Source organism: Zosterops lateralis, assembly GCF_965231275.1.
Source record: "Zosterops lateralis genome assembly, chromosome: 1".
NCBI lineage: Eukaryota > Metazoa > Chordata > Aves > Passeriformes > Zosteropidae > Zosterops > Zosterops lateralis.
The window spans coordinates 69,492,724-69,507,686 of record NC_139762.1 but is presented as its reverse complement, the minus strand read 5'-3'; the positions used below and the strand labels follow the sequence as shown (position 1 = coordinate 69,507,686).

The window sequence follows — 14,963 nt, the reverse complement described above, 5'->3', positions numbered from 1 at the left end:
GTTAAGGCTGGAAAAGGCATCTAAGATTGAGTTGAAGCACTGATCTAACGCTGCCATCTTCACCTCTAAAAAGTGTCCCCGGAAGCCACATCTACATGCTTTTTAAATGTGTGATTCCACCATTTCCCTGTTGTTGCTTTTTCCTCTCTGTGTATATGCACGTGCTTATTAATTTCCAAAAAACTCATGTTCTCATTTGTCTCCCTGAAGTCCTGTTCTGGAAGCTCTTCCTCAACTGAAGCACCACAGGCTGCCAGGTGTGGTCCCAGCTGAGGTACCTCTCTGCCCTTAGGCTGTGATGATGACGATTTTTTGAGTAGCTGACAGTAAAAGAGTGCTGAGATAAGTTGCTTTATCTTGCATGGTTTAAGAATGCTTCCAGACAGCATTACCTCAGCTCCACAGTGAAATGGTAACTTGTCTTCTTGCAGTGACTTGGCTGTGTCTTGGCCCCTGTCAGGGCCCATATTCATGGGCAGTCTATCTGATTAGCTTTATAGTCTCATTAATGAGTAATACATGCGCACTGATGTAATTTTTTTTTTTTTCTTGGAGCATCCATGTGAAGAAGGGAAACTCCTTCAACCCACAGTTAGCTGTTGGAAGCAGGTAGCAATTCTTGTAGTTCAGAGGAGGAGAAAATTCCTTTAATTTTACAAAATTAAAATCACAGATATTTCCATAGAGTAAAAGGTAAAAGCTTTTGTTTATCATTATAGAAAGTGTTATTTTTAATAAATCAAATGTCATATCTCTATAGAGGCATCATTCAAAGTGTACACAGCTTCTGGTTTTTTCTCATCTTTTATCATGATCTGTGCTGCATCAGTAACTAGCTGGATATAGCATAAAAAGCCATCCCAAAATAATGAAAAGTATATCTTGGAAAGCTGGGCAGATAATTGATAATGTCTGTAAAGGGTGGATGGGGGGAAAATTAACAAAAAATATTCTTCCTTAAAAAAAAAAGTTTATGCATTTATAGCAAGTTTTTTCAAAATCACTTTAAGTGATTCTACAAAGGATCTGCGTAGCTTCAATACATTTTTTCCAGACTAAATACCCTTAAGGAAAAAAGACCCTACTCCATAATAAAATATGTTAACTCCATTTATGAAATACTATTTTATTTTGTCATGAAGGCAGAAGTATTTTTGATACTTTAGAGGTATCTGAGAAGCTGAATTTTGAGCTACTTCTAAGCTTTCTTTAACAGTGCCATTCAGAATAAAGAATTGCAGTCTGGGAAGTAATCTTCAGGGATAATAAATGCTGAAAACAACTCTTCTCTCGTTAAAAAGGAACTTCTGACAAGCCCTGTAAACCTAGGGATGATATTTTACTTTATGCATGAGTAGGAGGTACAGGAGAGTCAGACAAGGTTGTCATTTGCAAAGTTTTGGGTTAATTCTAGCTCCTAGGCAATACAGAAGTTCAGTCAATATTTGGGAGTGTTCATTTTGTTAAGCTGTGTCTTGCAGTCTTGTTGGCCGGGAAGGAAAAGAGAGGAGAGGCATTGTTAAGAAAGCTTTGCCATACTAGATTATTGTCTATCTAGCCATCCATTGAAATTCTATCAAAATCATAAAGCAGATAGATGCTGAAGATCTGGTTGCTCTTTCTAGGGTTTTGGGTTTTTTTCCTTGATTTTTTGCTTGTGATGATGCTTTTATCACTACTGCAAAAAGCATCTTTCAATGTGTTCTGAAAGCATCAAGGAAGCAAGGAATAAAGTTTTTTGAAAAGCTTCAGAAGTAAAAAAAAACTCCCCAGAACTATAGTATAGTTGTCATGTTAGAATTTTAAATAACCTGAATGTTTTAAATTAATGTCTTTATATGTGAAAGTGAGTAAAAATTATGCTAGTTCTTTGGAAGTGACTGCATTCCCTGCATGGATGTTATTCATAGCTCTCTATTCCCCTGGTACATATAAAGCAAAATGAATTGGCTATCTTTTTACATCTCCCTTTGAATGTTCTCTAGTGACTCTGCAAGTTGTCCCTTTTTGTCTTTCTATTAAATACCATTTAAAGCTTCTGGCACAGCTGGACTTGAGTATGTAAGAAAGCTTTTAGGGTATTACAATGTCATTAGCTATTGAAACTACAATACTTGAAACATCGAAACCCATCCTGACTTTTCTGCATGTGGCAAGTGCTTAAAAGTTTGGGTACGTATGAATATTGTTAAAGATATCCCTGAAAAAAGTCATGCTGACAATGAATAAAGAATCAATGCTGCTTTTTTAAAGGCTTCTTTTCTAATCTCTGTAATTTGAAACTGAAGACTTAGAACAGTGGGTCAGAGATTGTTCTGCAAGATAAATCCCTTGCATCACATAACCCTGACAACTCCCCAGTTCCATCAAATTAATAACAAATGGATGAGAAGATAAGCAAAACTAATGGGGAGGTTACATTTTTGTGACAAAGGTTTATGGCCATACTGAATCTCATGTACTGTGATATCCCTCCTCCTTTTCCTCCTCCACTTTGGTATTTTTTTTACTATCAGATCTGAGCATTCTTCTATCTGAAGCTCTTCTTTGGAGGAGATATGATGAATAGCAAGCTGAACTGCATGTCTCCAGAAAGCTGCTGTGAATAACTCTCTACTTTTCTAGTAGAAATCACTGATTTTTTACAAGGCCAGGCCTCATTCTTGTACATCCACATGAATGCTACATGTTTGAAGATTGAGACATACTGCTGTAATCCCATCACCTCTCTTCTTAAAACTGTGCAATAACGGAGTTTGGCAGCAATGACTGAATGCCATCTGGATGGGATCTTTTCACAAAGCAGGACCAGCTTACAGCAGGTGGCATAGGCTGATGTCTGATTGAGTTTTGGGTGGAGATGCCAAAGCCTCTCTGCACAACCTGTTTCAGTGTGAGATCACCCATGTTGTGAACTCTTTTTATTCCTAATATCTAATTGTAATTTCACATGTTCCAGTTTGTGTTCGTTGCCATTTGACCTGTCTCTGGGCAACTCCCTTTTAATCCAGTTAAATTCTCTTGATTCACTACAGTAGATAGATAATGAGCAGAAGAGGAAGCAATTTGGAAATTACTTCTATTGGAGATCTGGTCCAAACACACCTTTGGATCCAATGGTCAAGACAACTGTACAAGGCGTAGGAGACTGTTTTATTAAAATGGAGAATGAGTATTCCAATTGAAGGATTGTGGCATCAAAATTTTGAAAACAAGAGGGAGCTGGTATCACTAGATGGACACAAAAAACCTCACACTCACCCATCAAGTTGTGAGATGAGAAAGAAGAAGGCAGTTTATTTGGGTTTAGGGTTTAAATAGGGTTTGGACATTGACCAGTGATTGGGGAACAAGGTTAACACCTCCCTGACCCCACTGGTCAAACCAGAAGTCCATCAATTTGTCCTTCCCCCTGGAAAGGAATGTATTATTTACAAACCATCAGTCTTTGTTTATGTTACAATCCTGAGAACTCCAGTACAGGAATGTAAAAACATCAGAAGGCTGAAAAATCAGGGTGACAAGCTGTTAGTTCTTCTCTAGCTCTTAGCTGGTCACACATAAACCAGCAGGCTGCTTTAGAGGCAAAGGTGATCGTGATGACCTCAAGGGTTCAATTTACAATTGCACCTGCAGTTTGCCAGGGAGGAATCACTTGCTAAAGAAACTGAATAATGAATCCAACTTTCAACCCCTACTGATAGGAGACCAGATAAATATGAAACTTAACTTACTCAGGGAGTATTTCTTCATGCTTTTTCTCAGCTTTGGGTTGATTTTATTTTTTCTCTTTTCCATGCAACAAAAAGCAAGTAGCAGTTTTTGCTCCCAAGAGGAAAAAAGGCAACCTGTTTTAATAAAGCCAAGTTATTTCTCTTTAAAGATTATTTCAGTAGATCTGCATCAAGAACTTGAAATTATATGGAAGAGAGTTGTAAGGAAGGCTTACCCAAGACGAACTATAAGAAACTGCTGAATGAACATCTGCTGTGGAATATGTTAGGGGGCCTCGTGATCCTAATCATTGCATATTTCAAGTGCACAAAGGAAGTTTTTATAGAACCTGAAGATCATCAAGGATCATTTCAAATCCCCAAACAATAAAAAGGTTATTTTTGTGCTTTGGTTTGGGCCTCCACAGTTAGAGGTGAAGGTGAAATGCTGTCTCACTGATGTCAAAGCCGTAATTAACTGCTTCAAGAAGTCACTCTAGTCACACAGCCTGCAGCACATAGTTGGACAGAGCCACAGTGAAGCTGTACCATAGGAACAAAATGTAAGCACTGGTAGAGAAGTACAAGAATAAGCACTGGTTTTATCAACTGCACTGCTTATTCCTTTGCTTCACAAATAACTTGAAAATCTATGTTACCCAAGCTCTCTTCCTGCAGCAATATTGTGAATGTCTTAGGGTGGCATAAGTTTTAGGAAACAATGTTGACTTCTGCTTCCACTTTTAAAATCTTTTCTTTGCTAATTCTCCACTTGTAATCATGTTGTCCAAATATTCTAATTTTATACAGATTTTTTTTTCTGTCTTGCTAATGAGATAACAGGGAAATAAACAGGAAAGAATATAAATCTACAAAAGGCATGTTCATTTTTATCCAGAATTTCAATCACTACTGTTTTAGTCTGTTTCTGTTTAGCTAAGAAATTGAATAGGGCTTTTAAATATCATGAGTATCACTTAGTAATAAGCAGTTCATAGCTATTGAATTTTTCTGTATAGCAAAATCTATAATTGTTAGGGGGATTTTGTATCTTTCATTTAGGGTTTTTTTTGGGTGAGAGGACAAGCATTCATTGAGTTAAGAGGTTGGGGGAAGAGGAATTGTCATATTCTCTTGGAAGCTTACTTGACATTTTCTTTCCCATCCCCTTAACACAGCTCAGCTCCCCCAGATTCTTTATATTTCCTAAAATCCTTAGGATTTTTTTTTTAGTGTATTAAGACTTTACAGGAATTCTTGGCCTGTATTCTATTAGATTTAGCAACTGGAATCTTATGCTTTACATGCCTATTCCTGGGGATTGAGCAGCTTGTTTACTGAGATGGTGTAAGTGATCCCAGTGGTTTTTATTGGCAGATCCCAATATTTTTTATTGGAAGGCACACTGAGTATTCAAAGCAAACAGAACTGATTTTAAAGAATGCAAAAAAGTAACCGCTGTGAAACTTGTGAGACTCGAAACATTTCTGAGCAGTTTTTCTGCTTTGTGATTTGCTTTCCTGGTGTAAACCTTTTTTTAATGACCTGATACACAAATCTTCTCCTTTGATAAATGTAAAGAAACTACCATAGTGTTTTTTCAAAAGAGCGAGGATGCTTTAATTGATATTTTAGTTAGGTTACTCACCCCTCCTTTTGGAGTTAAAGAATAATAATTTACATTTATATGATCTTATTTCTTCCTAGGGCTTCAAATAATCTTCCCTCTTATAACACCAGTCTTCCAGAAAACCTATCTTCTGAAACTGAGAAGACTGTAAGAGATGAAATTTCAAACCATTATTTATATTCGTTATGTAGAGCATTGAAGCACGTTTTGCTAGTTTATACTTTTTTTTTTTATTGAAAACTAATAATTAATATGATCACAGCTTATCTGTTGGATTCTTCTGAATGACAAAGCAGAGATGAAGAGTCCCACAAAGCCAAAACTATGTGTGCACTAAATTGATAACTTTCAGAGTATCACCATTGCCAACAACACCACATTGGTCAAAAGCAAATATCGTATTATTAAGTCTTGTATATAATGTTTATAGGCATGATAGGAACGTGGTCTTGTGGAGGGTAAGACCCATGTGTTTCCATCTAGATAATTTTCAGTAAGCTTTTAAATCTCATTGGAGATCTTGCTAAGCTTGGTTTTAAATGATTAGTTGGGAAACATCATATTTAAAGCATTGCTCTATGAAATCAATATGTCTTGTAGAGATTGAATCTGGTGATTATAAAGAGAAACAAATGGGAGGGGAGAACACAAGAGTTCTAATTCAAAAGGTAGAAACCAGTTCATAAAACTCATTCTGATTGTAGCCACATGAAAGAAGTGACATAATGTGGTACAGTGTATTCATATTGTGTCCTGTGTTATAACTAATGAAATGATGCTTTTTCATGAAAGTTTTATCATCCTCTGGTAAGCCTTGCTGGGGAATTTTTTTCTTGATTAAGAATGTATTTTAAATATACTATATTAGGGATGAGTCCAGCAAAAAAAAGATCTTCAGTATGTAGAATTCTTATGTACATAAGGAGTCTATTTGCTTTTTTAGTATTCTTTGAGGAAATTCTGTAGGGTGTTCAGAACTTGAAAACCTGGAACTTGAAGTACTTCTGTCCAGTGTCTCTTTATTTTTCTTTGTCCTCTTATAATGACACACTTATCACTACCCACTGAATGGAATAAATCTGAAAAATATACTTTTATAGTTTTATAGTATCTCCAGAGAGCAACAATGACAACTGCAAAAATGTGGTGTCCCCATTGTACATGGGAAGCAAGTGCCAAGGTCACTCAGACTCGTATGTTCCAAGAGGACAATTTCTGTTTTGTTGGTATGCCATGATTTCCCTTTGGCACAAAATCTTTCCAAAGAGGCCAAAGTGCTGGATCCATTACTTCAACAGTCTTTTTGAGAAAACTTGCAGATTTAAAGTTTCTGCCAGGTAAAGAAGCTTCTTTTCCTTAGTCCAGTCATTACAGAAACTCCATGCATTCTTCAAAACAAGTTGTACTTACAGGTCTTGCTTTGTGCAGTTGAGAGAAAGAGATAGTTTTGGGGAAAGAATGGAGCATCTGTCTTATGTAGCTCAACTAAAAAATGAGTGTGTGTAAATAGTTTCTCTAAAGCATGATCAAGAGTATCTCTTTTATGTTTTCTGCTCTGACTCGCTGCTGTCTTTACTGCTGTAGAGAAAGACAATCTTCCTAATTCAGGCACTTAAGAAAGTTGTCATAAATTAGACAGTTTGAAATCTCTTATCTGTAGGTATTAGCTAAGCTCTTTTTTTCCCACTGGATAAGTGTTTAATCTTTCATAAAATATGACTTGGTTTTAGCCTTTATACACCTACCTTTACAATAATATCCATGAAGATTTTACTCTTTCAGGTAGTCCCACTCAGTTCAGTGAAGGTTATTTGTAAGAGTAACATCTATTGAATCTGGTTCTATATTTTATTTCTGTAACTCAGTCCTTTTTTGTGTGTTATGGATGGATGTTGTTTTCTCTTGCACATTCCTCTTAATGAAGCCTCTGCTCCTTTTTTTTTTTATTATTATTTTTTTCCCCCCTCTGTTCTTTCTGCCAGTCTTGCCCAAGATAGTATGTATAAAGAGAGGGGAATTACGTTGTAAACAATAAGTTATCACCTTTTTCTGCTCTTTTCTGATTTATTTATAACTACTTAATTGATCAAGTATTTCATAAAACCCTGTTAAATTTTTAACTTTGAATTAGAATCAAATTGAAATTTGAGTTGCTTTTATCTTTATTTGCAATTTTACTGCCCCTACCTTCCACAGGATCTCTTAACAGTCCAGAATTTTTGATGTTGGATGTTTTAGTGGATAAAACCATTTTTTGAATTTTCTTGAATGCCATTTTTGTCTAACTTTCACTCCAAAATGAAAAGTATTTAGTGGTGTGAGTCCTGGCTCTGGTGAACAGCAGTCTGCATTACAAAACAGACACAGAACTGGTGGTTTCTGCTTGAGGACACTCAGACCCAGCCAGCATGGGGGCACAATTACCTCACACCCCAGGGAGGGTTTTCTGAAGGTGAAGACTGAGGTCATTCATCAGGCAATAGGGAAAACCATCTCTTGTGAAACTGGTCTCTACACCAGCCAGAAAGAGCATTTCCCAGTGCTGCTGCTCTGGCCTCATTTCTCCCTCTGTTTAAGAGGGTTTATAATCTAGGATCTCCTAGAGTGCCTCAGTTAAACATGTTATTTACTTTGGATTGGAATATGGATACAACAATTTGCATTTCAGGGTGATGTTTTAAGCAGGTTATTTGTTGGAAACAATACTTTAATATACATAAATTCCTGATTCTGCTGCAATTACTATGTGTTTTGCCTTTCATTGGAGAGCTGGGACATGTGATTAATACACCAATTTATATTCGTTACTACATTATTGACTGTACCGCCTACTCATTAAATGCTTTCCTAAGAGTTACTGTGACACTGAAGTTGAGAGGCCTTACATGGCTGTCATCTTTGTGCCAAATGGTTTAAAACAAAAAATGCCCTTCTTGGTCGATCAGTGCTCAATTTCAGCTGGGTCATACCAGGTTAATAAGACAACATATCAGGTTTCCTTTTGTGGTTTTGTTGGGTTTTTTTTCTTTTGGTTAAAACAAAGGAAAAGTAAGGTTTGGTTTTGTTCATATTTCAGCTCAAAACTGTGAGTGAACCTTTTTATTTTGGAGCACAGTAACACAATTTAGATAATTTCATACCTGTATTAAATTAACCATAAGTGAAAATTTAAATTAATAAAATTATTTTTCTTCCATTTGCTGTGTCAATAAGCCTTAAACCTCCAGTGGTTACTGAATAGGGGAAGTGGCTTAACAGGAGAAATGAATACAGGGCTATCAGTCTGAATCAGCCAGAGGGGACATGGGTAGAATAATTCTTTGGGTCAGGGCCACTGCTCTAAAACCCCATTCTCCTTTACTTTTTATGACATTGGCAGTATAAACAGAGAACTTTTTAAAAAAAAAACTGGCATAAGCAAAATCCCTGGGTTGGAAAGAGGATGTAGAAGGAAGGCAGAATGTGCCGCTGGGATGGGCACTGGTGAGAAAAAAAATTCTTCAGAGTCTGGGAACTTTGTTGGAACCTCCAGAAAAACAGCCTGTACCACCAAAAAAAGTGAGCTTCCTTCTGAGCATATTTTCTCCTGTCTACAGATTGTGGTAGTCACAGCACAGCTCTTACCTTCAGCTTACTTTTTCTGGGTTTTTTTGTTTTTATTTCTTCAGTAACTGCAAGGAAAAGAATTAATATATTTTTATATATTTTTGAAAGACTCTGAAAGCTTAGACTTGAGCACTGCTTTTGGTATAGGCCACAAGACAGGCTCATTGTAAAGATAACTACAAATACTGGAGTGGGGAGAGAAAAAGAATCCTGGCCCACCAGTGGGCATGACTTTTATTATGAGACTTCAAAGAATATGTCAGCTGAAGATGTCAGGGTTTTTTTGTATACCTCTACCCTTTGCCATCATATTTCATGATCTCTGTAGGCTCTGTGCAAAAGCCACAGCTCTGCTACACCTTGGTCAGATAGTTTTGAGAGCCTCATTTGATAGCAGGTATTTCTACTCTTCTCTGAACTTTGATGTCTGTTTAAATTGCAAAACTTTGGACCTTGTTTAAAGTTTGGTGAGAGAGCTGGGGTTTATACATGTTGGTGCTGTCATGCTCTCTCTCCTATTTATTTTTAAAAATATATTTTGGGCATTTATAACCAGATTCAAGTGTGTCAAAGATACTGAGCCCAAGTGAGTGCTGTAGAAACTGGCAGCTGTGGAGATGAGAGAGTGCCTGATAATGTTCCCACCATGGGGAGGCTAACCCCTTACTTCACATGGGAAAATAATCCCAGGGAACACCAGTCATTTGGTTTGGCTATTTATGGAACTACGTATTTATTCTTAGAAATCCTTTGAGGGTACTAGTTTAAACTGAGTATCTACTCTGTACAAAAGCATTTAGATGGTCTGTGGCAAGTGATGTATTGCTTTGGTTGGTTGTACATGATTTTGGCATGTTCTGGTGCCCTAGTAAAATTGGTGGCTTTTTATTTCTTTCTCTCCCCAAGATTTCTTTCGACCTAGCAGAATATACTGCTGACGTTGATGGGGTTGGCACTCTACGGCTCCTAGATGCTATTAAGACCTGTGGCCTTATCAACTCTGTGAAGTTTTACCAAGCCTCCACCAGTGAACTTTTTGGAAAAGTGCAAGAAATCCCGCAGAAGGAGACCACCCCTTTTTACCCAAGATCGCCTTATGGTGAGGAGCGCCAATGGTGTGTGTGGAGTGTCTGTCTGTCTGTTCTCCCTGCTCATGTCTCAGGGCTGAAGTCATTTGGGTGTGAGATTAGAATGATGATAGAGCTAAAGTGACTAGACATGTCAAGAGGCATACCTTTATGAATTACTATATAAAAAGTATTTGCTGCCATTGCCTGGGGGTTGGAAATTAGCATCTCACTTCACAAGACCTTATTCATTCAGCTCAGAGGTGAAGAGCTCTTGAAGAGGGAGGGGGGGTATGGTGGCTCTTCCTTCACAAAGGGTTGTGAGGTACTGCTGGAGTGATAAGGTTTCATTTTTTTTCTTGCCTAAATGAAAGACTCCCAAGAGTTCACTTCTTCCTTCGGGAACTCATATGAAATTTGAAACACTTATTAAAGCAATGGGCATGGAGGATTTTGGTGATACAGTTTCAAATCAATTTGAGTGTTAAGGCACCAGATTTTCACTTTTATTCCTCCAAAGTAATTTTGGTTTTGTTTTGGTTTTGGGGTTTTTTAATTAACAGAGGTCACTACAGTGACATATTTCACACGCTCTGACTGTGTTAATTATATTGTAAAAGAAAAAATGCCGTGCTTGAGTGTGTATAGGAAAACAAGTAAGAAAGTGCTGTGATGTTTCCAGGCCAGTTCAGAGGCTGCTCAGAATATGAGTATTTTCTCATTCAGCTGCTTTTTATTGGGCTTTTTTTTTTTCTATATCAAATTTGGCCCATATAGGGAACTAATCAACTGCTGAAGCACTCTGCTGTCGAAATGTGGACTTCACTCTGTATGTGACAGAGATGTGTGTGTGTGTGTGTGTGTGTGTGTGAGCTGCGTATGAGCCAAGCACGTATACAATAATGCTTCAAAATTATTTTTACAGGGGCAGCAAAACTGTATGCCTATTGGATTGTGGTGAACTTCAGAGAAGCCTACAATCTCTTTGCTGTGAATGGTATCCTCTTCAATCATGAGAGCCCCAGAAGAGGTTAGAAAATCCATGTGAAACTGTTTCAAATTTTGCGTATATCTGATTGGAAAAAATAGAACAATGCATCCACAGGTTTCATTTAAACTTGCCAGAACTCTGTAGGGAAGGTGTCACAACTTGCAGCCTGCTTGTGGCATTTGATGCAGCCCTCCTGGCAGTCTCAGAGCTCAAGAACAGCAGCTTTCCGTTTTGAGCATTATATTCCATTTTGTAGCTCACAGATGCTGAAGGAAAGTTTGTGTATCTAATTTTGTGTCCCTCTTGGTAATGAGTAAAGGCAAAAATGTTAATATGACATTAAAAAAGCAGGTTTTCTGAACATTCATCTGGGCAACTGTGTAACAGATGCAATTTCAGGTGTGACATACTCAAGATTTTAATTTGTGTATAAATGTCAAATTGAGAGGCAGAAATAATAGATGCTCTAAGTTCATAAGAATAATTAGTACAGCCTGGTATATTTTGAAGGAATTTTGAATTATGGCCCATACTGTTTTACAAGATGGCTTTTAACACATGGCTTTAAAATGCCTTTCAGTTTAATCCTTAATAGCAATGCAGCTTAAATTCCACTTAATCATCCCTTTTCCGCTTGCAGTACTTTATGAACAGTTAATGCTGGTATTTAGTTCGAGTAAGACTCCACGGTTGATTAGAAGTCTCTTTTACAATGACAGTTTTCCTCTGCCCTTTAAGTACTGTGACTGTAGAAAACACTCTAAAATTAAACTTTAAATTAACACAGAAAACTGGATTCTCAGTGCCGAAACCTTTTATTGTGGTCTGTTTCTAAATGAAAAATAAATTCAAATTTTACAGGAACGCAATTATATAAATTACAGCCTGGCACAAAATACAAGAATTTTAATCATATTGTACTTATATAAAACAGACCATAATTTCATTTCTGCTTAAAAGAAAAAAAAATAAAAAAGAAGAGAAAAAAGCATTCTGTGACAATAGGATTTAAATATTAATTTCAGTCTTTGGGAGTCACAGCTGTGAAGCCTCATCATACAGTGGGTAGGCAGCATTTACAGTAATTGGTGGTAAGATGTGGTGTATCGCTTCGCTGGAGCAAATTAAGCACAAGTTCAAAATTAAAGGAGAATCATATTCACTAGATTATTTCATTTAGAAGCCCTAATACTTTGCTTTCTATTAAAGAGTCTACTGAGGTGTATTCATAGTGTACTGTAAACTAATGTTCAAATTGTTCTGAGTTATCGCTATGCAATCAAAACCTTCTTACCATTGTAAAAAAAATGTGAGACTATGCAATAAAAAAATATTAGCTTGGCATGATTTCTAATAACTCTAAGGAGCTACAAGATGAGATGCAAATTTTATAAACACACGTAGTGTTTCTGATGCTCTTCTATAGACTCATGCCATTTTGAAGAAGGAAAACTTCAGTACTCATTGCTATTTTGATCCCTCTGATGTTTGTTCCTGCTTTGACAGTACTGCAATAGGGTTTCCAGTCTAAGGTCTCTTTTCAACACATTTAATGTCTCCATGGAGAACTCAAAGTCTGTACTTTGAAGTCTCAGGCTGTACTTTTCATTTTGTGTGTGTGCTAGGTGAAGTTTTAGGCTCTTTATGCTATGAACAGGAATCTTGTCCTAGAAATGGTTTCAGTTGGATCTTTTTGCCTTAGCTGGAGTACTTGCCATGAGAGCAACTGTAACCACAGACCAGTGTTTTTTGCATAGTGTTTTTGTGGGAAATGCTTTGGAAAATTATACAGATAAGAAAATGAAATAACAGTAGTTTTGAGATTGCTTCTTGATAGCAATTCATCACTTTCCTAATATTTTTGAACACTGCAAAGGCACTTCAGGAGGGGATGATGATTTAACTGGAATTTCTAACTCCTATGCAGAGCTGGTAATATCCATAGAAGTTTTATAATGCTTTATGGCTTAGCCTTTTTTTTAATGCTCTTTTCAAAGATTGGGAATACCTAAATAAATCAATATGTATTTTCTTCCAATACTTTATACCACTATTTTAGTTGGTTTAGGGTTACGCTGAATGCATCAAATACAATGTCCCATTAATGGTGGTATTATTTCCATCTTGTCCACACAAAACCTGATGCCCAGAGAAGAGTAGAAGGTTGCAGCAGTCCCACTTGCTGAGGTGCAGATTTGATCAGTCCTGGTGATCAAGTCAGCACTGGACAGTGCATATCTGAATTTTATATCGTACTTTTGAAAATTTCTGTAAGTTTCTTATACAAAATGTATTTATGGGGAAAAACTGTGAAGAGACAAACTCTAGTATTCCTTTTAGCCAGGGATCCATGAAATATGTTACCCTGAAAGGCAATGGCAAGGATGAACGGAATGCATTTTTCATACCTTGGAGCCTGAATTATGGGCTTTGATCAAATATAAAAGTATTTGCATTTGAAGTACAGGTACTCACGTTGAGATGAGTCCCAGATCAGGGGGAAAGGCACTGCAAAGCAGTCCACTTGCAATTTAAATAGAACTGAAACTGCTCTTATCCAGAGTTTTTAACAGAAAAGTCTCTCTGGCTCAAGGAGCAGCTTTGAGAGGTTTCCTAACTCAAGGGGGAATCACTGCTTTGCAGAGAGAGTTCAAAGAAGGATCATTTAGTCTGTCATATTTACGGGATAAAGTGGTTGGCTGGTAGTTGAATTACACATGATGGGAAAGGTATGCATGAGACCCTTTGGACCCTCAACTGTTTTTGTTCTTCACTAACTGAGTCTTGGAAAAACCACCCACTATTCGTGTGTTCCAAGCATCAATGCACCCAGAACTAGTCTGCCCCTTTGTGGATTTCCTGGGGGAGTTCTTCGAACACCAGCTCAGGTGTTTATGTCCTTTGGAGCCTGTACTTCACTCTTGCTAGTATAGACTAGGGGCCCAAGTACATCTGCGCCAATCCCTCTTTATATAATGTTCTGATATTGTAGTGCTGAGGCAGTAGTGTGCAAGCCTATGGAAAATGAGAAGTGTCTAATCTCAAGAACTGCTTCCCTATAAAAGGAGTTTAGGAATCTACATCTCTTCTTTTAGAGTGCCAATTCTTCTTCTGCACCTTTGCAGCTTAAACTCAGAAAGGAGCACCGATAGTTAATTTCATGTAGCCTGTATAATAATAGGGAAGTCTGCACTGAGTTCATAAGGGTAAAGAGTGCTTAAGTCTAATATGAAAGGTTTCATATTTCTCAAAATTACAAAGGCTTGAGAGAAGTGCTGGATTTGGGAACATTTGGTTTTCTGCTTTTATCTTGCTCTCTAAGAGAAAGACAGTAACAGGAGTAGTTTTAAGATGTGACACCATAGTGTAAAGCTGAGCACTTAAGTTCTCTGTGTGGGCTTCCTTTTAAGTATGATGTTTCATGTTCTGACAATCAGAGTCAAAACACCACTGACAAATTCTAGGTTGGCTGAACCCACTGTCTGAGCTTTATATCTTAATTTGGGAATAGTACAGCATTATTAAATTGCACAAGTACTTGAGTCTATACTCAAGAGATACGTGTGTATGTAATAGCAGAAAATATTATCTAAAATTTCATATGAAGTAAAATTAGTGGCTATGTTAGTCTAATCTTAATAAAATATACATCTACTTTGAGCCTTTCTGTAGTACTTTGCTCTCTATTATTTTCTTTATATTATACATACTGCCTCTCATTTGATTTTCCTTTCATTTCACTTAGTCACTTTTACAGTTTTGTAAGATGAAATAGTCACTTTTTGACCAGTACATACTTTTCAGCTCACATAAATCAACACAGCTGCACTGAAGTGAGTAGGGTCGTGTTGATTTATGCCAGCTGAGGGTCTGGCATAGTACTTCCAGTAATAGTCTGGTAATGTAAGATAAGCATGACTTGCTTCCTTTGGGGAAAAGACCTGTATTAGCAGTAT

The 14,963-nt window shown here is 37.1% G+C and overlaps 1 protein-coding gene across 1 annotated transcript in view; it reads left to right on the top strand.

The window, feature by feature from the left end:
• The window catches only part of GMDS (GDP-mannose 4,6-dehydratase), a 406,821-nt gene that overhangs the window by 142,496 nt on the left and 249,362 nt on the right, over positions 1 to 14,963 (top strand). Inside the window, exons 5-6 of the mRNA XM_083864918.1 lie at positions 9,856 to 10,048; positions 10,942 to 11,046. Of these exons, the coding sequence (XP_083721044.1) occupies positions 9,856 to 10,048; positions 10,942 to 11,046 (298 nt within the window). The remainder of the gene's footprint in view (positions 1 to 9,855; positions 10,049 to 10,941; positions 11,047 to 14,963) is intronic.